The 26,109-nt window shown below is 38.2% G+C and overlaps 1 protein-coding gene across 3 annotated transcripts in view; it reads left to right on the plus strand.

The window, feature by feature from the left end:
• PAK3 (p21 (RAC1) activated kinase 3) overlaps positions 1-26,109 on the plus strand; it is a 286,207-nt gene that overhangs the window by 189,427 nt on the left and 70,671 nt on the right. For 2 of the 3 annotated variants that reach the window (XM_025373283.1, XM_025373282.1), the window contains 2 exons: positions 18,233-18,333; positions 23,868-24,021. In XM_025373283.1, coding sequence (XP_025229068.1) covers positions 18,233-18,333; positions 23,868-24,021 — 255 coding nt within the window. Of the gene's footprint in view, positions 1-18,232; positions 18,334-20,987; positions 21,051-22,649; positions 22,695-23,867; positions 24,022-26,109 lie in introns of all 3 variants that reach the window. The other variant, XM_025373281.1, reaches the window with a different exon arrangement.

Here is a 26,109-nt window from a genome sequence, read left to right on the forward strand (position 1 = left end):
ATTAATTAGCATAAAGCTGAAACATGGCTTCTACAGTTATGAAGCAAGTACAAGGGCACTGACACCATGGAAAGTTGTCAGAGGGCAAGAAGGGTGATGTCTTTAGAAGAGAAACAGGACATTCTCAATCTGCTTCTTCAAGGTAAAATAAATAGCTTTGTAGGTCACATATACTGTTAATCAATCTACAATTCTTACCATAAAGAAAGCTAAAACTATTAGTATGGCCAGTACTGCCACTTGTACACCTACATAACTTAAAAGATGCTTTGTTCTTCATGACCCAAGGATGGAAAAGATGGAAATGAAGTTAAACCTCTGGATTGAAGATAAACCGAAGAATAATGAAACACATTCAATGCAAGAGATCTGTGACCATGCAAGAGGAGTTTTCAAAGACATGTTTTTAGACACTGAAATGAATCCAGAAAAATTTTTGTTGGGAGTAAGGGATGGTTTGAGGAATTTAAGGTGCACCATAATGTGGAGACCAGGTCTTATTTGGCAGTTGTGCCAAAGAACAAACCGTTCCTGCAGCTCTCATGTTGTATTCACCACAAATTCAGGAAGTGGCTGAAGAAGGGGATTACGTGCCTGCACAAATCTTTAGTGCTATCGAGACTCTCAAGCTTTGGAACCCTTTGAATACTTCTGAAGAGCAAGAGCCCACTGATGCTGAGGTCAGCAAAATCAGAGAGACTGACATTTCCATTTTTTGCCAATACTTCAGGTGACCTCATAATGAAACCCTTGCTGCTCTACAGAAAACTGTGCCTAAACCCTCTCAGGGGAAATAAATGAGCCAAGTTTCCAGCGTACTGGCAAGCAAATAGAAAAGCCTGGATGAATCCTCCTCTCCTTAAGGGATGGTTTGAACAGTACTTTCTTGTGGATGTTCAAGACTACTTAAAAAAAAAGAAAAATACCTTGAATTCAAAGTCCTGCTAATTCTTCAGTCTATTTGGTGTTTCATGTACATTTGCCAATGTGCATCCTAATGGTAAGATTGTCTTTATAACTAGCCACATGTCTTAGATTCTTGAGCCTTTCAGTCAGTGTTTGATCTGGCTATTCAGGAAGGCTTATTATAAACTAATGTATAACTTCACAATCTCGCGAAGTTTCCACTGTCTGAAGATCCTAGTGCATGAGACTCCTACATCATTATAATGGCATATCCTTAATAAAGGTTTGGCTATTGATTTTTAATGGGTTTTCAGGAGGTAACTTCCCAAAGAGGCATTAGATAGTTTAACAGAGCCTGTCATTAATGTGACCTGTGAGAAGACTTGGCTAGAGGTGGTGAAATATCTTTCCTCTATCCCTCCCAAAGACAAGAAAAACCTATGGATGAGGATGAAAATTTGGCACAAGAGCAATCATTGGCGGAAGTTGAATCTGAGCCTGTTGACACTAATTCAAGTTAATGCTGCTAGAGGCTGATCCTCAGGAAGCTTTGTTGACTCCAGAGATTATTATCATAAGTGATGATGAAGACAATTAGGAGGCTGTGAGACTGGAAACAAATACAGCTATAAGAAACAGGAGCAACATTTTTAGAACAAGATTAAAACCTCCCTAAGAAGGTAATTAAAATGGGCATCTTTACATGTGTCAAATATTACCTGTTCAAAGCTTGAGTGACTTACAATTCTATAAAGAGGTGCTATGATGCCTTCAAACATAATCATATTGGACAGAAACAATCTTCAATAGAACTTAAATCATGTGCCATTCAATACTGTTGCTGGACAGCTGAAAAAACTACCTTCAGACAAAGTTTGATTTAATTAGACTCTATTAAAAGGTCCTATGAGACTTTTGAAAAGACTACATTGGGAAGAAAGAAACCTCAGAAAAGCCTAAATTATCAAGTAGTACCATTTAAATACTCTTACTGGACAGCTAATAAGCTACCTTCAGACAAAGATTGAATGATTAAATTGAGCTCCATACAAAACTGCTAAGGTGTCTTCAAAAAGGACTTGAGAAGACAAAAGCATCTTTAGAAGGGCCACTTAAATTCACTTGCTTGATAGAAATAAAGCCTCAAGCAAGTTGTTATAACTTCAGGATTCGACTTTACTGACTCTAAGAGTATAGATATCCATAATTTGAACTAAATGAATAGTCCACTTCTGTTCATTGCTTCTCTGTCACCCCCATTTGCCACTACCATAATGAGTGATAGATACATCCTCATCACCACTGGAAATCATCTCAGGATCTAAATGGAAACTGTATAAAGCCTATCATTTTTGCTGATTTAAACTGTGTAAACTCATTATTCTTTTTATGTAATGTGCTGTTGTTATTGTTTGCCTGCATAAAAATATGAGGGTTTTACTTGAGACCTCATTTTTGCCCATTTTTTTCCTTCCCGATATCATGATCTCCTCAGCTGAACTCTCTTACCTTGGGGGTTGTTCAGGAACCTGACTCTCATGGGGAAAGAGGGATTACTATTTCTGTGTTCCTATCTCTTCGTAACTGCTTAATCACAGTCAGTCTTGAACTAATGGAAGGAGCACTGGACCTGGGTTCTTGAGACCTGGGTTCATGTTCAGCTCTGCCACTGATTATTGTGACATTGGGCCAGTCACTTGGTTTCTCTGAGCCTCAGTTTCATCACCTGTTAAGTGAGGATAGTAATACCTGGCACAAATATCACAATATTAGTGATAATTGAATATAATTATAAGTACCAGATGGCTATTAAAAGTAAAATTAGGAAGTGCTGAATAACCATAATATCATTGTATTTGTAGCATTTTGGACCTTATCGATGAACAACTGAGAAAACTAGGTTTTTGAAATCTTTTATTTTTTAAAAGTAACTTCCTCCCATTTTTTATGTCAATTATAGAAAATTTTAAAAAGAAAATTAAATGTGCCTATAATTTTACAAGCCAGAGGTAACTAAGTTGCTATTTTTCTTTTTAGTACCTCTTGGTCTCATCATAAATTGTTCATCAATGTCAAAAACTTGGAAAATAACGATAAGCATATAGAAAAAAATAAAATCACCCATAATCACAAATCCTAGAAGCAATGTTAATATTTTGATGGATTTATTTCCGGACTTTTTCTATGGCTATGTATGCACATATATAATTTTTACATAGAAAAAGTCATAATGCATATAGTTTTGTTGCTTTTATACTTAGCATTTTTATCATGAATATTTTCCTACATTTATGTGAAGTATTTGTAAATATCATTTTCAATGGTGTATAATGTTTCATCATAGGATGACATGATGGTTTAGTTAACCATTTTCTTTTGTTGGATATTTGAGGGTTTTTCCAAATTTGGCTATTGTAATTTCAGGATGTCTATTTCATTACCTAACTGAAAATATTTGCTTTGGTGACAGCAGAGGATTTTTTGTTGTTTGTTTGTTTGCTTGTTTTTGAAGAAGTCCTTTTAATAGCTACATTTCATTGACTAAATGGAACTTCAAGAGACAGGTAGAAGGAAAAAAAAGAAATAGTAGATGTAATTTTAAGATTGAGGATTTATTTTGTTGGTGACTGTTCCAGAAGCTGAATTTTGGTGTTAGAGCAATTTAGGAGGGACAGTTTGCCACCATTTTATGATACTTTACTGTAGAAAAGTTTTCAGGATTTAGACCAGGAAAGAGACATCCTAACCATATACATTGATTTTATTTTATGGGCCCTGTGAAATCTGGGACTGATCAGGTTTCTCTTTTGTTGGCTGCTAGAAAGCTTGGAGCCAAATGTGTGGTCAATGCATAGCACTTGTAATGGGACTCTACGGTATGTATGCACTTTGTATTAGCTTTCTGCCAGGCTCCATTTCATGTTCCTATTTTTATTGTTTTTGTTTTTTCCTTTTACTTTTATATCTGCTTTGAATTTATGCTATCATGTTGTATTTTGTGTATTCTTGTAAGCCACCTGACATCCATCTTGGAACATGGTGGGGAATAAACACATGAATGAATAAATAAATACATTAATAAATACATGAATAAATCAACCAATAAGGAAAAAACAATGAGGCAAATGAATGCAGCCAGGACTCTGAAAATTGCATATTGCCTCCAAAAATAATCAATGTTAAGGACTTGAAGCTTGGAAGAACATATTGGAAAGAAGCAGGTGAGGCTGTGAGGCTGCATTTAGAGGTGACATGTTCTGTGTGACGTCTGTGTCTACCGAAGCGTGCTTATATGTTTTGTGTCTTCTACTGCACTTGAGCATTAGGTGTGTTTCAGAGGATATGCAATGCTGTGTAAAGGACTGTATCTTTAGAGGGCACAGTTCATGTGCATTTTATTTGTGGAGAATCGAGAGAGATTTGGGAGCTGGTGAGCCTGGGAATTATGTGATGATCCTTCTTCCTGGAGGCATAGGAGGGAATCATTGTATATAAATCAAATCAAGACAAATAGGAAGTGTTCTACCATTTACTGACTAGTTACTGGGTGCCAACCTATGTGCCAGGCACTTTAAATGTGTTGATTTAATACTTACAGCCACTCTATATTATTCCCTTTTTACAGATGAGGCAATTTAAGCTCAAAGCATTTAAGTAGACAACGTAGAATCACATAGCAAATGACAGAAGCCAGAGGCCTCCCAAGTCTCTCTAACTCCAAACCCTATGCTGACTTTACTATATCACACTACCTTGCAATGGGACAAAGGGAATGTGTGGTAAACTATGTTCCCAGCATCTAAAAGCCAGCAGTGGCTTTCATTTTTCTTTAAGAAAATGATAGTGTGCTTTGAAACATACGTGAATTTCAGAAGACGGGACTTTTAAAAATTGCCACTCAAAAGGAAAGAAAGAACTTTTTCACATATTTTTGAAAGAAATGATGGTGAGAAGATATTCTTGATAATGTAGATATGCTAACATTTGCTTTGGGTGTTTTGTAGGGTTTTTTTGGTGTGTACTTTATAGGCTTACATATTGCTTACTTTAAAAAGCTGAAGTTCTAAATAAGTATGTTCATATATGTGAAAGAGTTCTTAAAGTACTATATAGTTTTGTTATTGTATTGAATATATATTGTTCTAATTCCTAGAGTATGTCATCTTCTATATACTATATACAGCAGGAATCCTTGCTGCACAACAATTATATTAAAGAAAATTCTCAGTTATCCTTTATGGTCTTGTTAATCAAATGTTTTGGTCAATGCATATTACTAACTTTCATCTAATTAATGCACAATAAAATATACTTAGTGTGATAACAGTATGCAGTCTTTCTTTGGTGATACTGAAGACCCTTTGGGATCTTGCAGTAGCTCAAAGTTATTATCACTGCACCAATAATGTGTAAGAGTGTCAATTAATTCAGAGTTCTGTTATCAGAAAGCCAGGTATCAGAGACTGCTACATCCTGAATGGTGGTTACATTCTTGGTTCTGCAAATGTAGCCCATCCAGCTTAGCAAAGAGTGCTCTTTGGAAATCACTGCCCTGCCCTTTTGGAAACCTGAAGGACATGGCATCTTGCTTGTCCTCTAGGGTCAGTGCTGTGCCCCAATAGAAGAGTCTCTTGTACTACTCCTTTACTCCTAGGCAACCCGTGTTAAAATGGGAAGAAGGTGGAATAAGGACACACACTCCCTATCTACCAGGGTCTGTGCTTCCACTTTAAGGCCAATGAACAGGGAAACTGGGCACAAATATGGTAGCCCCCTAAAACCACCAGACAGTGAAATCCAAAATAAGTATGGAATGTAGGATTGGGAGATGTTTACACTAAGGTAAAGAAGCCACAGGGAGAAATAAATTGAGAGGAAGTAATGACTGAAAGGGAGATTAGGAGGTGGAGAAGGTACAGAGGATGGATGGAATAAGAGGGGAAGACAGAAGAGTGCTGTATCAAACATGAAGTTTGATACGTTTTAAAAAATGAAGTGTTGCAAGAAGAGGAACATTGACAAAGGCTAAGGGATATGAAGTTGCTTTCCCTGTTAAGGCAAATGAAGCCTGTTTTTTCTCCTCAAACTTTTACCCTATATAATTATCCACATGATCAGAAGTGTCTCATTAAGACATTGCCTCATCTTTGCTTTTTGTTTTCAAATGTTTCCCATCAAAGTTGTTGCATATGTCAATTGAATGCAAATGAAAGTGGAACCAGTACGTGTTGCCTAGAAGGAGATGAGTAAGAGGTAACTTCCTAATGATTTCCCAGAATAATCACTGTTGCTGAATGTTTTTGAAGATGATACCACTGAAGGTGTTAGCTGTTTGCATGTATGAGTGGGGGTGACTTGAAGGGCTCACATGTGACTATCATTTTACTTCCTCTATCCCATCATCCTCATGGAACATCTGACCTGTGAATTGGGCTTGTGGCCACTCTTGCAGAATCAGGTACCACATTGAGTTTTTATCTATACATTAAAGCCTGCTAATTTGAGGAGGACATATATTGTTTTCCATAGCCACTGAAGACCTAGCAGGAGAAAATGGGCTTAATATTCCACCAGAGAGAATGGAACTAGACATAAATTCCGGATAGGCTAATTGGATGCTACAGGTTACTAAGAGTGACATTTTCTAGAATCTTCATTGGATATCTCATGGCTTTAGCAATTTCTACACGAAGGCAGGAGAATGGACCTTCCACCATGGGCCTTCCCAACTATATGCTTCTGAGATTTGCTAATATAATAAAAGATATTATAATAAGAGTAGTGAATGTTTAAAATGGCCCAGTTTAATCCTCTTTTCTCAGTAGATATACTTCCAAGGATATCACTCATAAGATGAAAGTGCTAGGTCTAAACATAGTCACCCTGTTACTTACTATATTGCTAATAAGATGATGTATTTTGGAAGGCCGTTATAGGTGTATTACAATGTTCCAAACCTCTCATGGCAGTTACCTTCTTCAAACTCCCTATGATGGAGATAAGGCAGGGATTATTCCCATTTTACAGAGGAAGGCAGAAGTTCAGAGAGGTTAAATGACTTCCACAAATTTGCTCCACTACTTAATAACAAAGCAAGGCAGACCTAGAATTTGGATCCCCCAACTCCTAGTCCAGCGGTAGTTGAAGACTGTACTGCTTGCATAAAATGAGAGTAGCTTGATTGTAAACAGGTTTCAGCCAATGGAATATGCAAAAATTCAATTTTTACAGAAGCAAGTAGAACCCACGTGCCTCAGTGGATACAACAGTAGTCATACCTTTATCCTGACAAGTTATTCCTCCTGAGGACCTAATTTGCTAACAGGAAGTAACTAGCTTTTGTAAAAAAGAAAAATATGGAATATTAAAATAGAACACAAGAGTCACCTATCATCCCTTCCCTTAGATTCATTCATGATCCAGTATGTAAAAGATATTTGGGCCCTCTTACGCATTTAATGAACACCTTCCTTTTCTGCTCAGAATCAATATGTATTTGCCCAAGATGCTAAGTGTAAGCCAGAAATATGGCTGTTATGTGGAATTTCTTTTTAAATTTTTATTCACCGTGTACTGTCAGTTGCTTTAAATACTTACTGCCAACAATAAAATCTATTTTTATGCCTATCTTTCTATTGTAGTCACCACATAGTACTTTCACATATTTCCAATGCAAAAAATAAATAAATTTGTAGGCCCACACAATGATATTCTTTATACCAAAAAAAAAAAAAAAAAAATTAGGTGTAAACAAAAGAACTGATCTCTCCTTGTGTACAGGGAAATGTACTTCTTGTAAATCCAGGAGTTGAGAAATTCCTGTGGGTCCCCTCTTGTAATATGCCCCCAAACAGGATATTTGTTTACAGAGCAGATGTCTCAGGGATTAGAATATGCTTTGCAGAAATCAGTCCCTCTGGAACTATTGCTCTCACAAATGAGCGCCTGCCTCTTTGAAACCTGCAGGGCTGCTGTTGTCATAGGAATAACTATTCTGAGATACTTACTGTTTACCTAAGTATAAGGAAAGCTTCAGAAGGCTTCCCTAAGGAGGGTTATGGCACAGTGTGCTCTGTGACCCACAAATCAGAGGATAGAGCAAAATGGCATTTTTTTAAAGTAAAAAAAGGAACAACCACAGTACTTAATTCACTTTCCTGGTAGCTAAGTAGACACTAAGGCATTTCATTTCTTACAGGCCAAAGGCAACATTTTGTAAATGACCTGTTTGGGGCACTAACTGACAGCCTCTTAGTAACAGATAAATCAGTGAAACACCAAAAGCGTCTATCATCCAGCTAAAGAGTAACCGAGTCATTAAGGATCATTTGTTAGGAAAATGAAGGATGTCACCTGTAGGAGGTGGATGGCCCTTTAATAAGACTTCTATATCCTTTCAACATGGATTTCCCAAATCAATGCTCAGGAATATTGAGATGAAAAATAGCCTTTAAATATGACAGATCTCTAACCTAGCCATCTCCACTGTTTCTGCCAGAAGTGGTCCCTGTGTCTACAAAAGTTGTTTGGCTTTAGGAATATATAACACTGAATGAATACAGATTGCATCTGGGTAGGATGAGGGGGACAAAGGGTGGAAAGAAGGACAAGGGCTTCTGGTGTCAAGCTAGGGATTATGAGATAAGTGCACCTCCCAGGAGGGCCTCGGCCCCAGCAACTTCACTACAAGCCTCCCAACGGAATGTTTTATTAGGCTTCCTTTATCTCAAAGGGCTTAATGGAAGACCACAGGATAGAGACATGGGTATCCAGCCAATGTACAAATCTGGGCTGCATTCTGACTTTGAGCACAGATTTATTAGCTATCTCAGTTTAAAAATTAGAATCTGGAGCATGTTTTTAACTGCTTATATACCACTCAGAAAAGAGTTTTGCCTACTTTTTATGTGCCTAGCTCTGTGCTGAATATTGTGAGGGATACTACGTATGAGACAAGGTTCCCTATCCTCATGTAATTTTCAACATAGTTGCAGAAATCATACACACACACACACACACACACACACACACCCCAAGTTTGTCGGAAATGTCCAGTAAGTGATCTTAGAGACAACAGATACAGTGGTAGGGAGGTCCTCCCCATTCCACTCCCACCATTCATTCTCCTCTTCCACCTGAGAGAAACAGCAACCATCTGGAAGCCTGCCCCCACCATGGCATGTGTACCTTAGCAGCACACAGTTATCTAGCTTGTCTTCTCACACCTTTTTTTTTATTGTGTCATTCAACTATTCAAAAACCTTTCTCAGCACATTTTGTAGTACTACCTCCGATTTCATCTTTCTTCCCTTCCTGATTTCCAAGGCTACACCCTGCTTATTTATTGTGTCTTCTCATTTCCTCATCAACATGCAATATACATCCCTACTTCTAAGCTTTTACTTTTACTGTTCTTCCTAGTTGAGATGACTTACCCTTGCATCTAGGATCCAGTCTTTAAGGCCCATTTCTCAAGACATGCCTCCTCCAGTAAGCCCTGACTGTCTACCACAGATTTCTGTGATCTTTTCTTTGACATGCTACTATACTCTATTCTGCCCAACTTAGCACCTAATTTTCTTTGGCAGTATCTGTTGCTATTTCTTGTTTATTAAGGTTATTTTCCCAGTTAGATTGCAAGTTCAGGATGTTACTTAAGTTTCTAATGAATCACCCAGAATAACCTGTCACTACATTGATCCACAATTCAATGTAGTTGCTAACTGGCTCGCTGATTCAAAGGAAAAGAAGCTGGGACAGTAGCAGGAGGAAGTTGTGTTTTAGAGCCAGGGTTGTAAAATGCTTGCCTCATAGAACTAGCTGGACTATGTGTTTATTTTTCTTTAGAAAAATTATTTCTGCATCAAAAATGCTTTATACAATATTTTGCTTTTAGCTTTCTGTATTAACAAGGCTTTAAATGTTGCTTTTAAAATTATGACATGTACCATAATATTTTGCATGCTTTTCATTGCTTTTAAAAAGATGATGGTTGTTTTGTGCTTTTAGGCTAAATTTATGTAGGAAAGCATTTTCCTATGTCTGTCTTCTGTCATCCTTTTTCTTTTCCTGCATGCTCTGTTTCCAAGAAGCTAGAAAGTGTTCTAAAAAATAAATCTGAAAATGATCATATGACATCCAGTGAGTAGGCCCAACAAAACTTCCAGGAATTTTAGGGGAAGATAACAAATGGAACTCCTACAACAAGGAAGACTCATGCCACAGCTTTCTAAATTGCTTTCAGAAGGCAGCCATAGCACCATCTAGGGATTTCGTCTGGGGGGAGAATTGGTTGCTTTGCTCAACCTTGAACCATGCCGAGCTATGTTGCCATATATGCGTTTGGCTTCAAAGTGGTACCTGGCAAGAGGTGTGCCTGAATGAATACAGAGTCATTCCCACTGTTGGGGTAAAAACAGCAACAACGTCACCAATAACAACTTTAACTACAAAAACAACTCTAAAATATACTCCTCACCCTTAGGCCTTCTTGGCAGACATCAGTCATCTTCTCCTCTTCTACGAACACATAACAGCAAATAGGCATGACCTGTCCCCATTTACTGGGCCTCATTTCATATAATGAAGGTCTTTCATTCATCCATTCATTTTTTGTTCATTTGCTTATTCATTAAACATTGAGTCAGATGCTGTGCTAGGTAGGTGCTAGGGTACAAAGGTGAAAAAGTCCCAGTCCCTGGCTTTAAAGAACCAAAAGTCTAGTCAGGGACACAGATAAGTTATTCAACGATTAGAGTTTAGTGTGGTAAGTGTAATATGTAGGAGTGAGAACTGAGGAGAGGCAATTATTCAAGACTGAAGGAAGGGGTGGTTAGAGAAGGCTTCCTGGAGGAGATGATTATTGAACTGAGGTGAGTCTTAAATGGCTAGCATAGAGCTAGCCATTAAGGAGTGAATGGCATCCCAGGTAGAAAGACCATCATTTTGAAGGCAGTAGGCATGACACGCTGTTAGTTGGGCTTCTATGAATACAACTACAAGTAGTTCAGAAAAACTGGTGCTCTGAGAGTGGGAGAGGGGTAGGAGAAGAAACTGTGGATGTAAGTGAGGACCAGATCCTGGAGGGCTTATCTATGCCATGCTAAGGGGTTTAAATTTAATTCTGAAGGCAATGGGGGAACATTGAAGCAGGGCAATGATATCAGATTTGTGTTTTAAAATATCACTCTAGCCACAAGAGGAATCGGGAAGAGAGGGAAAGAGACCAGTCAGGCTGTTGGAGTCATACAGGTGAGAAATGAGAGTGGCCTGGCTTAAGGGCCAGTAACAGCAATAAGAGAGGACAATGCAGAGGGACTATTTAGGGAGGAGAATTCATAGAACTAGACAACTAATCAGATGGTGAGAGGAAGAGCTGGAGAAGGTTGAGTTAGGAAACAAAAGAAGAGTTGTTATTTCTTGTTTTAGATGGGGAAAAGCAGTTAATTAGATAATTAGTTAATTAAATAATTAGGCTTGATTTTGAAAATATTTAGTGTGAGGGGTCTGTGAGGTACCTAAATAGAGGTGTTCAGTAGCCAGTTAACTACCTGGGGTTGGGGTGCAACACAGATGTCAGGGCTGGAGGTATGTATGGAGAATCACTAGTGTCAATGGGGATTGAAATCATGCATGTGGATGAGATGACCCAAGGGAGAAGTGTGTTGATGAGAAGAGATGAGGACCTAGGATAGCTCCTAATATTCCCCATAGTATTTAAAGAACTAACAGAAAGAAGCGCCTGCAAATGAGGCTGAGAAAGAAAACTGAGAAATGCAGAAATAGACTCTAGGAAAGAGTTGTATGAAAGAAGGTGGGGGAAATGTTAGCTTCAAGAAGTTCGTGGTCACAAATGTCAGTTTTGACTAAAGGTCCACACTTGTAGGGACAGAAAAGTAGCCACTGGTCAAGGAGGAGGCTAATTTGTGACTTTAGGGGAGCCATTACACTGGTTTGAGGAGTGAGAGCTAAGTAAATCTAGATTGCCTTTTCAAAAAGTTCAACCTAAAGAAGGAAAAGCTGAGACTATAACAGCTAGAGAAGTATGTGAAGAAGCAGAAGCATTTTAATTTTTAAGGACAACAGTGATCTCAGCATGTTTTTTAAGCCAAAAGAGAAGTGCCAGTAGAGATGGAGAGATTGAGGATACAAGAAGAAATAGAGCATAATTGGTGGATTCACTTTAGGTAGAAGGTGACAGCAGTGAGGCAGGAGAAGAGAAGAAGATGCTACTGATGGAGATAAATTCACAGGGGTGGGAGAGAAAGTGAAATCAAAGGAATTTTCAACTGAAATAAAGGAGTCCCTCCATTTATCTCGGTGAAGTAGAAGGAAGGTCACATGCTGAAAGTAAGGGAGGAGGGGGTAGAGCTGAAGTTAGAGTGGAGTTCTGAATTTCTAGAATATTAGGTGTGGTGACTGGAAAGGGAAGTTGGCAAGGGGTGAGGAAACTATTGTCAAGCACCATTAATGACCCAACTATTATAAGCACCAACCAATATGCATGGCTGTATCATTTCCCTCCAGCAACTCTTGGCAGCCTTGACATAGAAGTGGAGAGCTTTCATAGTTGGATTCCATTAGGGAAGGGTTTCATAGGACAATTATAACAAGAAGTCAAAGAGTGAAATTTTCCAGGACAGAAGCATAAGAGCAATTTACATGCTGGACCATAGAATCTCAGCCAGAAGGGAGCTGAGAAATTGGCCAAAAATGGAAGTGACTAGAATGATATTTGGAACACAAATCTGCTATTATTGTCCTGTTTCAATATTCCCCATTACCTTCTAGAAACTGAGGTCTTGTTGAGATCAAAGAACAAATAAAATAGGAGTAAGCACTTGAAACAATTAGCGGGTTAGCCAGATGAGAAGCTGAGCTCAGAGAATGAGGTAACAAGGTTGAATATTGCAGAGAAAGGGTTATTCTGGATAATAAAAAGATTTGGGGCAACTATGGTTCTCCACTCTGGCTGCATATTATCTCTGGAGTTTTAAAAATTCATTTGCCCAGGTTTCATCCCCAGAAATCCTGATAGAGTAGGTTATTAATGGACTCTAGACATTGGTATTTTATGGAACTCTACAGGTTATTCTGATGTGCAACCCTGCTTGAGAACCAATGGTTTAAAAGATGGCCGTGGGAATGATTGTAGAAGTGGAAGGGAGGTAAAATTCATTAGAGTTGAGAGAGATCAAGGATCCATAAGGAAAGGGTATGAAGGAGGTGTCCATTAATATCCTGTTTCACACAGTGGTGGCAGCACAGAATGTAGGAAGGAAGACTGGGAGCCAGAGTCCTCAATGGCAAACAATGCACTTGGCCAGGAGAACTAGGTGGTGATAATCTCAAAAGAGAGGATTTTGTAGGCAAGTGTAGAAGTACTGATCTCGAATCGTTTTGAGTGAAAAAGAGGAAGTCTGCCTTCTCCGTTCTCTCAGGCCTACAGGCTTGGGATGAGAAAGGGTGAGCAGCCTCCACCAGTCTTATCTAAGGAATCGGTACCCTCATTGGATAGTAGGGTCTAAAGTCGTTGTTCTCAATCCCAGCTACGTAATAGAAATACCTGAGGAATTTTAAAAAACAAAGATGCCTAGGGCTACCCCAGACTAACTGAATCTGAATCTCTGGGGATGGCATCTCTCTCTCTTTTTTTAAGTTCTCAGATGAAAATGATGTACAGTGAAGTATGAAAACCTAAGGCAAGAGGTGAAGGAAGAGGTAGAAAATGTAGAAAAAAATGTTTCTGACAGGACAAACTCTTGCTGGTAAAAGAACTGCAGAACACTGGGGTGGGCATATAAAAGATGATAGGTGACTAGAGGGGCTTCTCATTCTTTATGAAGTAGCAGAATAGAGAAAGATGTCAGGATGAGAGATTCTGGAGAAATTAGGTGGCCCTAGGAATTACAACTGGAACTCCCAGTAGATCTCAAGGCCAAATGCTGTTTGCAGTTTGTGGTCCAGGGAGCAATTTGTAGCCTTGTTCTGAGTTCCAATAGAATATGGGAGATACACTTAGAAAGTGATACTTTTTTGGACTTCTGCTCTCTGCAAATGTCAACCCAGAGAGCTGACCAGGTTGAGCCTTAAGATAAATGACAAATGCTCACAGAATTTTGCAGGGTGATACAGACATTTTAGTGTATCTAAACAAAACAAAACAAAACAAAAACCGGTTCTCATCTAGGGTCTAGTTTATTGCTAAACACTTACTGAAAGCTAGAGGTTTTTTTGTTTTTTTTTTTTTTCTTTTTCTTTTTCTTTCTTTTTTTTTTTTTTTAATGCCACTGGGTAATAAATAGTTTAACTGTTGAAAACTTTGGTTCTGGAGACAAAGTGGGGACGTAGATTCAAATCCTGGCTCTGATATTTGCCACCTGTGTAACCCTGGGTATATGATTTAACCCCATCAAGTCTCGCTTTTCTCATCTATAAAACAAGAATAAGACCTACCTCATAAGACTGTTGTGGAGATTAAATGAGATAGCTTCAGACACTTGGCACATGGTGAGTGTCCATTCATGATAGCTATTAGGTGTGCAGGTACAAACTAGTTGCAGGGGAATGTGAGAATAAATAAATTACACTCTTTACTGTCAATTATCTCAAATTTTAGATAGAGAGGTAGATATGTAAAAAATAATCCTATGCTGATGGTACCAAGCTCCAAGTATACACTGAGTAGTTCTATGGGAGCATGAAAGGACAGGCATTTAACTTTGTCTGCAGAGAGGAGATAGGAAAAGACTTGCCAAAGGAGAAAAAGCCCAAGAGTGAGTCTTTAAGAGTAAGGACTAATAGGAGTGATCCACATAAATTTGGGGGAAAGGGTAAGAAGTAAGACTTTCCAGGCCTAGGTATGGCATGTATAAAAGCTTGGAGGTATGAGAAAGCCTAGCAGCTTAGGGAGCATTGAATGTGTATAAGTAGTAGGGCCCATGGCAAGAATAGAGAAGCTGGAGTGGTAAACTAGGAACATATCATGCAGGCCCTTGGATATCATGCTAAGAAACATGAACTTTTAACTTACGGGTAATAGGGGACAGCATTTAAGCATCTTAAAGGCAAGAATGTTACTTAGGAGGCTGAGACAGGAGAATCACTTGAACCCAGGAGGCAGAGTTTGCAGTGAGCCGAGATCATGCCACTGCACTCCAGCCTGGGCAACAGAGCGAGACTCCATCAAACAAACAAATAAACAACAACAACAACAACACCACACACACACAAAATGCAAGAATGTGATCTAGCCACAGAGTAGAGAAATGAATGGAAGTGAATAAAATTGGAGGCAGTGACGCTAAGTGAGAAGTGCTGATGCCTTGGACTAAGATAATTATTTGTGGGGATGAAGATTCAACATTCAAGACCAGTTTAGGAGATAGAATATATAAAACTTGATGATCAATTAGCATAGAAATAAAGGAGTGAAAGACGACTCCCAGATTCTTGGTTTGGGCAGCTGGGCCACTGCTGGATTACTCAGGAGCCAGAGAAAGCATTTGTATATGGCATCTAGTAAATCAGAAGTACCCAAAATGTGGAAACAGTTTAATTTTGAATATATAGCTTAAAAAAAGACTCAATCACCATAGGAACATCAGAACTTTTTCACTTCCTTAATTGTTTATGCCTTAGTATTGTTTTTATTTGAATTGCATATTGCAGAGGAGGATTATAATTTTTTTTTTCATTGCTCAGAGCTGCCTAAAAGAGGAGGAGCCTAAGGCCTTGCTTCTTCTTTAATCTGTGTGGTTAGTGGTATCATTTCACTGAGATAGGGAACACTAGAAGAGGAGCAAACTTGGGCTTCCTGCCTTTGTTATGTTTAGCGCTGAGTGAAGAAAATTGCATAGTCAGGCTGATAAGGGATTGGCAGTCAGGTGGCCTTCTAGGAGAACACCATTAAGCCAATTCTGCATATAACTCAGCCCAAGTGGAGTGTTTAGTCAATTTGCTACTAATAGAAAAGTTGGGAGAGTTTATTTGCTGACAAGAGGGGCCATGAATTCAAGTTGATAGAAGGTTTGGAGGTACAGATTAAGGTAGGGGCTCTTAGCTCGGAGTCCAGGGGAATTATGAATCTGTGAAAGTATATGTATATAGTACATTTTTATGGGCAGAAGTTCCATAGCTTTCTTCAGATTTTTCAGAAGATTGACCCCAAAAAGCTTACCAAGAGCTAGTTACTGTGAAGTGAATGAAACTGCTCCTTCAGAATTCCTGACTTGCCTGGAACCCTTCCAAGGCCCTGGGAGGGGCCCCGGTACATTTGTATTTGTAATTTTACAATGTTTTTTACTTAAAAAACATTAATTTTACAATGTTTTTTACTTATCCAACATGTGGATCCACCCCTGCCAACCACAGATTAGGGAATTACCTGAGTTAGTATTTGGGAGTGGAGGCAATCCAATAGAGAAAGAAATGCAGAAGGCCAAAAACTGAACTAGCAAAGTCGAAAGCAATGACAATCAAAGAAAGAATGGTCACTGAGAAAGGAGGAATGCCAGACCACATTGTCAAGGAAGTAAAAAGAGAAGTAGCTAGCCATGGCCAGCATGGATGGGACATCATGAAAGAGAAAAAGTAAGAAAATGATTACAGGAGTGGCGAGGACACCTTCAAAGGAGTGATGAGACCAGAGTGCCTTTCTGAACAAGTAAAAAATGGTAGTTGAACAAGTATAAATGTTAGCTATAGTTCACAAACATGCAAGGGAAGTAGGAGTACCAACAGAAAGCTCTAAACTTCACTATTGAGTTAGAATAATATTCATGAATAATGTAGGCTCACTATAAAAATGGAATCTTTACTGAGGGTAAGTTATATGGCATTTACGTATTTTTTTCAAAATGAGTCCTAAATGTGCTCCATGGCCAGGCAAAGGCCTTGGGTGACTCTTGTTCCCCTGCTCCCAACCTTTATTTCCTGATCCTGTATATTTCCTCACACTAGTTCAGTTTTCATATTTCTGCCCCATATCTCTGTCTTGTGGCTGGAGATAAGGAACAGTGAGAGAGAGTGGAATGAGACAAGAAGTCATAAGAATAGCCTTTGAACATGAAAAGTTTTGAATTTAAAATTTATCACGGGTAACCCACAAAACCACTAATCAATATATGGTTGAGTGTTGTCTGTAATTCAGGCCAAGGCAACATCTATTTGAACCAGAATGTTCTAAATTGACCACCCTGGCAATTCTGAAGCTGATTGGTTTTAACTGAGTAAACCTGGTTCATGCTGACTTGCCCTGTATTAGGAGGGTGAGTACTATTTTTTTCAGTGTGAAATGTAGCCTCACCAGAGATACATGCTCAGATCTGCAAATAAGTGTGTTATGGAAGCTGCTAGATGCCATTTTAGAGTGTTTCCACAGTGACTTCCTCCTGGGAACTATTTCCAGATAGACTATAGTTCTCAACTTAGTTTATTCAGTGATTATATCTTTTTAGGCTTTTAAATTATGAGCTACTGATACATTTATTTATAAATATGTAACTATGAAAAATCTGCTACTTGAAAAACACAGTGATTTTTGAATGGCTGATATGATAAAATATAATGGAAACATGGAAAAATAACTACAAACTAGAAAAACTAAACCAAGGAATGGCTTTAAGTTTTCTGAAAACTAAATAAAATTAATTCAGTAAAAAAAAAAAAAAAAAAAAAAAAAAAAAAAAAAGCAGCAATTTGTAGCTTTTTACTAGCAAAGTACTGGGTAGGAAATGATTGAAATATTTTTGATAATAAAAAAGGTTTGTAACATAATTGATTTGCAGTGATATTCTTGTTAATAGAAGAGTCTATTAAGATATGGTTAATAATATAAACATGTTAAATTAAATAAGTACCAACCACTTGATTATTAGCTATTGTTAACATAGAAACAATTCACAATATCTTTATCGAAAGCTGAAGTGGTTTTCTTTTCTGTTCGTTCTTTCTAATAGTATGCCTTAGCTTGACTTGTGTATGATGAATTTCTTCCTTAGTAAGTGGTATTTGATTCAACAAAGCCAGTTAAGCACAATATCCCTAGATACCTCCTGGTTACACTGGTAAAAGGCAGAAATCAGTTTGAATGAGAGAATTGTTTCAAATGAGTTTTGGAAATTTTGAATTATTTGGACATAACATTTGTCATCATACTCTTAGCTACTTCTGCAAATAATTGGATTTTCTGGAGTTAAATGTTGTTAGAATTGCGTTGGAATCAATTGTCTTTCAACTTTGTAATTCTTTTGATGAACCTAATTGTACAACTTGTGGATGCCAAAACTATACCCCAAATAAATACATGTTAACATTTTGCCTTTAGCCAATAAGAAGAAGGAGAAAGAGCGCCCAGAGATCTCTCTTCCTTCAGACTTTGAGCATACGATTCATGTGGGGTTTGATGCAGTCACCGGGGAATTCACTGTAAGTAAGCTCCTTGTTTTGTTTTGTAAGCCACGAAAGAATTCCCTTGTGAAAATAGGTTTCAAGCAAGAATTGCCATGTCCCAAAATGTCAGACTTAATATTTTTGATGGTTCCAAATAAGATGGACATTGCCTAGGCAATCATAGATGGAAATAGAGGATGGCAACAGCATTGGCCAAATTATTTTGTCCATCTTTTAAAAAAGTTTGATCACTGTATAGTCTCAACTTGGTTGAAAATATTAACTAACCATGGCACAGAAATTGTACTCCTGGCAGAGAGACACTGCCTGAGCTTTTTCTTTATCAAGTGAACTGAATCAGAGAATCATCTACTCACCTTGGCCAGTGAAAATAATCCATAAAAATATTTCAGGCTTTACATTAAAACCTAGAATACCCAGCTCAGTTAACTACACTAACCAAGAATCTCTATGGAACTGACCTGCTTTTCCCTTTGATTTCAAGAACGTAGATTATTTTATAATTTTTAGTAGGTACATTTTGCAGATATTCAAAAAACAAACCTTATATTTCAAGAAGAAATTTTGATGGTTATATCATGTATGTTCTAGTTGTTATGTGCATCTCTCTCCTCTCTCTCTAGATATCTCTCTCTAGAGATGTTATGCAATCCATAGTAAATACCGATGAGAATTCTCTGGATAGACCATAGCTATAGATCAAGACTTTTGCTGAATATTTGTAGTGCTCAAACAGCATAAGATCTCAGATCTATGAAATTTTATACTTTTTTTAAAAAAAAGAACTGGTAATTTTTTTTTTTTTTTTAGATCAATGGGGGAAAAGATGTGGCTATGGCTAGAAATATGTCCCCAGGAAGGTCAACTACCTTTTTCCATGCTATTAATGAACTCCATCAAAATGTACATTCTGAAATAAGGAGTAATTTTGAGGGCATTTCAAGAAAAATCTTTGATAGAGCCATCACTATCAATTCCTGTGCTGTTAAACCAGAGAGAAATTTACATATTAAGTAGTTGAGTTTTTTGTTTCATAACATAGTAGTGAATAGACTGTGTTATATGATTAAGTGGAAAAAAAGAAGGAACAAATTAATCTATGTGGAGAAGCAAACAATGTTGCTGAATTGACAGTCAAATTATCTTATTTTTTCAATTCTGGAAGTAAGTGATATGAGAATGGAAATGGAAACAGTAAACACCTTGGCCTCGTAAAGTGGTGTGAGCTGATTATTTCTGCGTTCTCGGTAGCAAGCAGAGGAGAACGTTAAGAAATATTTACACATAAAGTGGAGATAGGTAAGATTTAACCAATTTCATCATTAAAGTCAGAGACATTACTCAAATGGCTTTGAGTTTGAACCTAGTCTTTACTATATTTGCAGAATATTCTCTTAGCCACACTTAGATACTCCAGCCTTGCTATTACCACTACCACCACCATCATCACCACCAGAAAAAAAGTAATTTGTATCTGAAAAACTTTATATTTTTTAAAAATTATACAAATATTTTAACTACTTTTGCTGACACTTGAAACAAGAAAATCCCTTAAACTTTATAAAGGTTTTGCCTAATAACTCTTCCCTTTTTTATTAATTTTTCCAGCTTTGACATTTTAATGTTCTCTGTGCTTTTCCTCATTTAAGCTACTCTTGCGTTTTATTGTTGTCATTCACTATTTTTCTTTTTTTCTTCCTTTTTGTTTTCTGATGTGAAAATTTTCTCATCCAGTTATCCCATGTGACATTCTAGTTGCTTTCCAATATTTTATTCTTTCCACTTTTCAAACTTACTTGTCATCTTATTATACAGTATCTCTCTCTCTAGCTCTTTCATTTATCTTTCTGGATTCTGAATGGAAATGAAAGAAAGTAAATCACCACCATCTTGCTAACTGCAGCACCAGTCATTTTCATTTTGCTGTCAATTAGAACCCAAAGAACCCAAAGTGATAGGCTATCTTTCCAATGATGAAAAACAGTTGGATACAGCCAAACCATATGAAACAAATACCCCTCTCCCCACTAAATATATCCCCAATTTGAAATAAGATAGCCGTTTGGAAATATTCCATTGTTATGAATCCATTGAATATATAGATAGACATAGGCTAAATTTGGTAAATGGAAGTACTTTATTGTCATCTTGATGATCTTTTGTAACTACTTGTTCATACATTATTTTTAAAGATGCCAAATTCTGCCCTTTTTGGTACTTTTTTAACCTGTGGTTTACATTTACTATATTATTATGTTTATTAAATTTAAACATGCCAAATTATAAAGAGCTTTCAAGAAAGTGTTTTTATTGGTAGGATTTAGAATTGGGTCCTAATTGTCAATGCACCACTAATTTATTGCGTGTTGGGAGGGGATCATATTGTTAAGTTTGATTATCGTGGTTGTTTAGGTTGAATTTTGTGCAATTTGCTGAACTATCTAATCCAGTTGTCTTACAAGGGCTTGTTATTTTGAATATTTGGACACTGATTTGCTGTGTTGCTTGGTGATTACTCTCTGGCTAATTGGCCCATATGACCTTGTTTGTATACCTGGTCATACACTTGGACCCTGAAGCTAAACGTAGGTTGGGAGGTGAGATTTTTGGTATTCAATGATTACAGGTCCTTACCCTTTATATTGCCATTTTTGTCCCAAATACTTCAGAACTCCCCTTTCCAGACCTCTAGACCTGTGACGGTCGCTTCAAGTCAATCAGAGGGAAAAATGGTATGAGTGATATAAATTATCATTTCTTATGATAAGATAAGTGCTTGGCCTGTTATATCATGCTGCCATTCTCCTGGGCTACACTGGACAACCCCCAGCTTGATGTACTTCTAGTTGGTATCATATACACAGTCAGGCATTGATATGTGCTCCTGCTTCTGATGCTCAAACTCTTAGGTCTTCATTAGCTGTCTGACTTTTGGGATTAGTTTCTCAATGTGGCATAATGAGATGGCTTTATGACTATGTGCCTTTGTGGCATACATTCAAACTTGAATGTCAGGTTTTATTGATAATTGGGTTTGTCTCAACTTAGAAAAAAGAAATGTCAGCAATATAGTCAAAATTATGTCAGCAGTGTAGTCATGTGGTAAGTATAGTTGTCTGGAGGATTTTTTGCTATTGACAGCATTTTTTCCTGCTGTCTAGTGATCATAAGACTATTTATCACAAAAGCTTAGAAGTGCCATGGGAATGTATAATAACTGCAAATATTCTAATGATTATGGTAATGATTACGCCAGTAACGTCTGCTCTAGTGGTAATGTGCAATGCATACCTCAATTTGTAACACTTAATAACTCCTTTGGCCATTATGGTATTAACCAAATGCTATTAATTGCACTTAGAATCAGAACTGGGATAATGCATGGGCTCCTGAGTTCAAATTTTTGGCTTAAGGCTTTAGCATCTAGCCGCGTGAAAAATGCATGTAAAAGTGTCATTTCACTGTGCTTGGAGTAACCCCAAATACCAGGAATCAAGGACATATATCCAAAATCAAGCCAGTTGGGTCAAGCATGTTTCTGTAGCATTTGAGAGATCTTTATTTAGGCAAAGCTGTTACCTTATATCTTGTCTTATTTTGTGGGAAGCGGGATTTTAGAACTGCAGTACTAAAATGGAAATTATATATATATGGTTTGAAATAGAATGGTTTCCCTTTCCCTAGTCGAAATATCTAAGAAACTTAAAATATAGAGTCTGGCTGTGTGGGAATGTTCTTTACCTAGTTTTCTCTAAGCCAGCCATGACTTTAGCTACAAAGTGAAAAAGAATCACATCAATGAGAATAAAATTCAGTGTTTCCATACAGCCATCCTTTGAATTTTAGCCACATATACACTTTTGAAACTAAAATTGGTTAACCAGAATTGGGAACTGAAATTTGTAAGTTTCTCATATGGCCATTGGCTACCTGTGGTCACCCAATTATAAAAACAACTTACAAACTATTGTCAAAGCTTTTCATGATGCCATCCTTCTTGCCTCCAAATTCATATTTCTGCCTTTTAATAATTTCTCCAATCATTTAATGGTAATTCTTATTAATACATATTTATGGAGGAAGCATCTTGCCAAAAGTGGGATTATACATCCAAACTTTGGAACATTGTCATTTTCTCTGTTCTCTTAAATCTGTTGTCCTGTAGCCTGTCCTGTCCCTGATTTAGTTAAAACCTCCCTATTTTCATAACCGCCCCACTTTAGAAGGGACTCCCCCCATTCAGACCCATTGATTTCATCTCCTCCCACCTTCTAAGTTGTCCCACATTCTGTTTTAACTTTCTTTTCTTTCTTTATTTACGTCCATTACAGCCAGATCTCTATGGCTCACAGATGTGCCCAGGGAAGCTCCCAGAGGTGCGTCACAGGCCCAAAAGAAGCTTGCATCAAAGTGCTTCTTTGAGATGTCATAGCACTGCAGCAGCAGGTTCATGTGTGTGCAGTAGAGTTGTTGCTTGGCTTATCTCACTTTTTTTGTTGTCATTCCCAAACTCTGGAGGCCCACGTCACACATTGTTTTGCCGAGACTTCATAGGACAAAGCCACATAAATTGTGTCTGGATGCACTTCAGGAATAGTGTGTCTGTTTCTCTCTCCAAGTTTCTCTTGGAGGTTGGATAATTATGAAATTGAGACTTCTGTAGGCTGAACATGTAGGAAAGAATGTTGAATGCTCAATGCAAAGCTAACCTCTAATTTTTGCAATTCTCCTTGGTTATATTTCCAAATACTCCCTCCTCTCTGCTCTAAATGCTTCAGATTATTATAAATTCTCACAAGGCTTTGGCGTGGTTTTCATAGTCCCCAGGTTCTATGTGGCCTAAAAATGAAGTGAGGAGGAAGGGAGAGAGAGAGGAGAGGAGAAGGAGGGCATGCCCTGGAGAAAGCTGCAGGGAAAATGCCCAAAGCAGCATTAATGTTACTGTTTAGCACCTCAGTGGTTCTTGCTCCTCCACAATTCTATTTTTTTCTCCTACCGACCTGACTTTATAGTAAAGCTCTAGACCCAAAAAATTACATTTTGTAATCATGAAGTATAACCTGACCAAGGGTGATCCTTTCCTTTTATTCTAAAATATATTCTGATTACAACATGACCAGAAACAGCTTATGTTATTCCAGTCATAAAACCCATTGATCTGCACTTTACTATGCTGTGCACAAATTTAGAGAAGTCTTGCTATGTCTGCCCTGAGTCGCCAGAAAAAAAATAAGCTAAGCCGTAAACATCATTTCATGGATGAGCAGAGTCAATATGGAGGTGATTTTCATGCGCTTTTTTTTTTCTATCACAGTCATACTCCCACCCACCCTTTTTAAGTTGGATCCTAGTTTTACCTATGTGTTTTAATTAGAGAAGAGAATGATTGCATTATTAAGTTACTAACTTTAAATCTAGAATGTAACTTCAGTTTCCCAAGTGTAATCCCACAGGTAGCATGGGCTTCTTGGTGAAGAACTTTACTGGAACATAAAAGTGCTGCTGCAGAATGTTCTGAGCCACCATTCTTTCCCTTTGGTTGTCCACAGGGAATTCCCGAGCAATGGGCACGATTACTCCAAACCTCCAACATAACAAAATTGGAACAGAAGAAGAACCCCCAAGCTGTTCTAGATGTTCTCAAATTCTATGATTCCAAAGAAACAGTCAACAACCAGAAATACATGAGCTTTACATCAGGAGGTAAGAGGAAGTCTGTGGTATCAAAGGTGAAGAAGTAATTTCAATCTCAGAGCGTGATGTTGAGAACAAAATGTCTGTGGGACATTTGAAGTCAGTTCTAGTGCCTTCTTCAAATGCCATCAACATAAGGAAACCAAAAAATGAGTCAGAATTTGAGGTTGATGTTAAGTTATATAACTCAAGTATTTTTAGAATCAAAATAAGGTAATTATTTAGTGAAGTAGTAGTTGTGAGCTTGAATTGGTAGTGACAATTGTTGTCTCTTTACTGTCATAAAGACACTCAGTCATTTATCAAGCTTTGTGATATGTTCGTTAAGTAAGAGTTGCATGCATGAAACCATGGTCTCTGGAAATTTATTTTGTCCCTTAGATTCATTGATTTGCAGCATGATGACACAGCACACATTTTGTTTGGTGTCAGGTTATTTTGATAAGACCCCCAAATCAGACCGAAAAGAGAAAACTATATCTCACTATGTTTAGAAATTGAAATATCCATGTTATTGCCAAATCTTGACCTCATTTGCTAGTGTGTAGATTTAGTCTTTGTTTGGAGCTTTGATGTTCAAATTTGCACTATAAGCAACTGTATTGGTCCATTTTCATGCTGCTGGTAAAGACATGTCCAAGACTGGGAAGGAAAAGAGGTTTAATTAGACTTACAGTTCCACATGACTGGGGAGACCTCAGAATCATGGTGGGAAGTGAAAGGCACTTCTTACATGACAGCGGCAAGTGAATATGAGAAGGAAAAAAAAGTGAAGAACCCCGATAAACCCATCAGATCTCATGAGACTTATTCAGTTTCATGAGAATACCATGGGAAAGACCAGCCCTCATGATTCAATTACCTCTCCCTGGGTCCCTCCCACAACATGTGGGAATTCTGGGATATACAATTCAAGTTGAGATTTGGGTGGGGACACAGCCAAACCATATCATTTCACCCCTGGCCCCTACAAATCTCATGCCCTCACATTTCAAAACCAATCACGCCTTCCCAACAGTCCCCCAAAGTCTTAACTCATTTCAGCATTAACCCAAAAGTCCACAGTCCAAAGTCTCATCTTAGACAAAGCAAGTCCCTTTTGCCTATGAGCCTGTAAAATCAAAAGCAAGCTCGTTACTTCCTAGATACAATAGGGGTACAGGCATTTGGTGAATACAGCCATTCCAAATGGGAGAAATTGGCAAAAACAAAGGGATTACAGGGCCCATGCAAGTCCAAAATCCAGCGGGGCAGTCAAATCTTAAAGCTCCAAAATGATCTCCTTTGACTCCAGGTCTGACATCTAGGTCATGCTGATGCAAGTGGTGGATTCCCATGGTCTTGGGCAGCTCCACCCCTGTGACTCTGCAGGTTCCAGCCTCCCTCCCAGCTGCTTTCACAGGCTGCTGTTGAGTGTCTGTGGCTTTTCCAGGTGCATGGTGTAAGCTTTCAGTGAATCTACCATTCTGGGGTCTGGAGGATGGTGGCCCTCTTCTCACAGCTCCACTAGGCAGTGCCCTAGTACGGACTCTGTGTGTGGGCTCTGACCCCATATTTCCCTTTCGCACTGCCCTAGCAGAGGTTCTCCATGAAGGCCCCAACCCTGCAGTAAACTTTTGCCTGAGCATCCAGGCATTTCCGTACATCTTCTGAAATCTAAGTGTATGTTCCCAAACCTCAATTCTTGACTTCTGTGCATGTGCAGGCTCAACACCACGTGGAAGCTGCCAAGGCTTGGGGATTCCACCCTCTGAAGTCACAGCCTGAGCTGTGTGTTGGCCCCTTTCAGATAAAGCTGGATTAGCTAGGACACAGGGCACCAAGCCCCAAGCTGTACACAGTACAGGGACCCTGGAGCTGGCCCACAAACCACTTTTTCCTCCTGGGCCTATGGGCCTGTAATGGGAGGGGCTGCCGTGAAGTTCTCTGACATGGCCTGGAGACATTTTCCCCATGGTCTTGGGGATTAACATTAGGCTCCTTGCTACTTATGCAAATTTCTGCAACCGGCTTGAATTTCTTCCCAGAAAATGAGTTTTTATTTTCTATCACATAGTCGGGCTGCGCATTTTCCAAACTTTTATGCTCTGTTTCCCT

This window comes from Theropithecus gelada, chromosome X (assembly GCF_003255815.1).
Source record: "Theropithecus gelada isolate Dixy chromosome X, Tgel_1.0, whole genome shotgun sequence".
Lineage (NCBI taxonomy): Eukaryota > Metazoa > Chordata > Mammalia > Primates > Cercopithecidae > Theropithecus > Theropithecus gelada.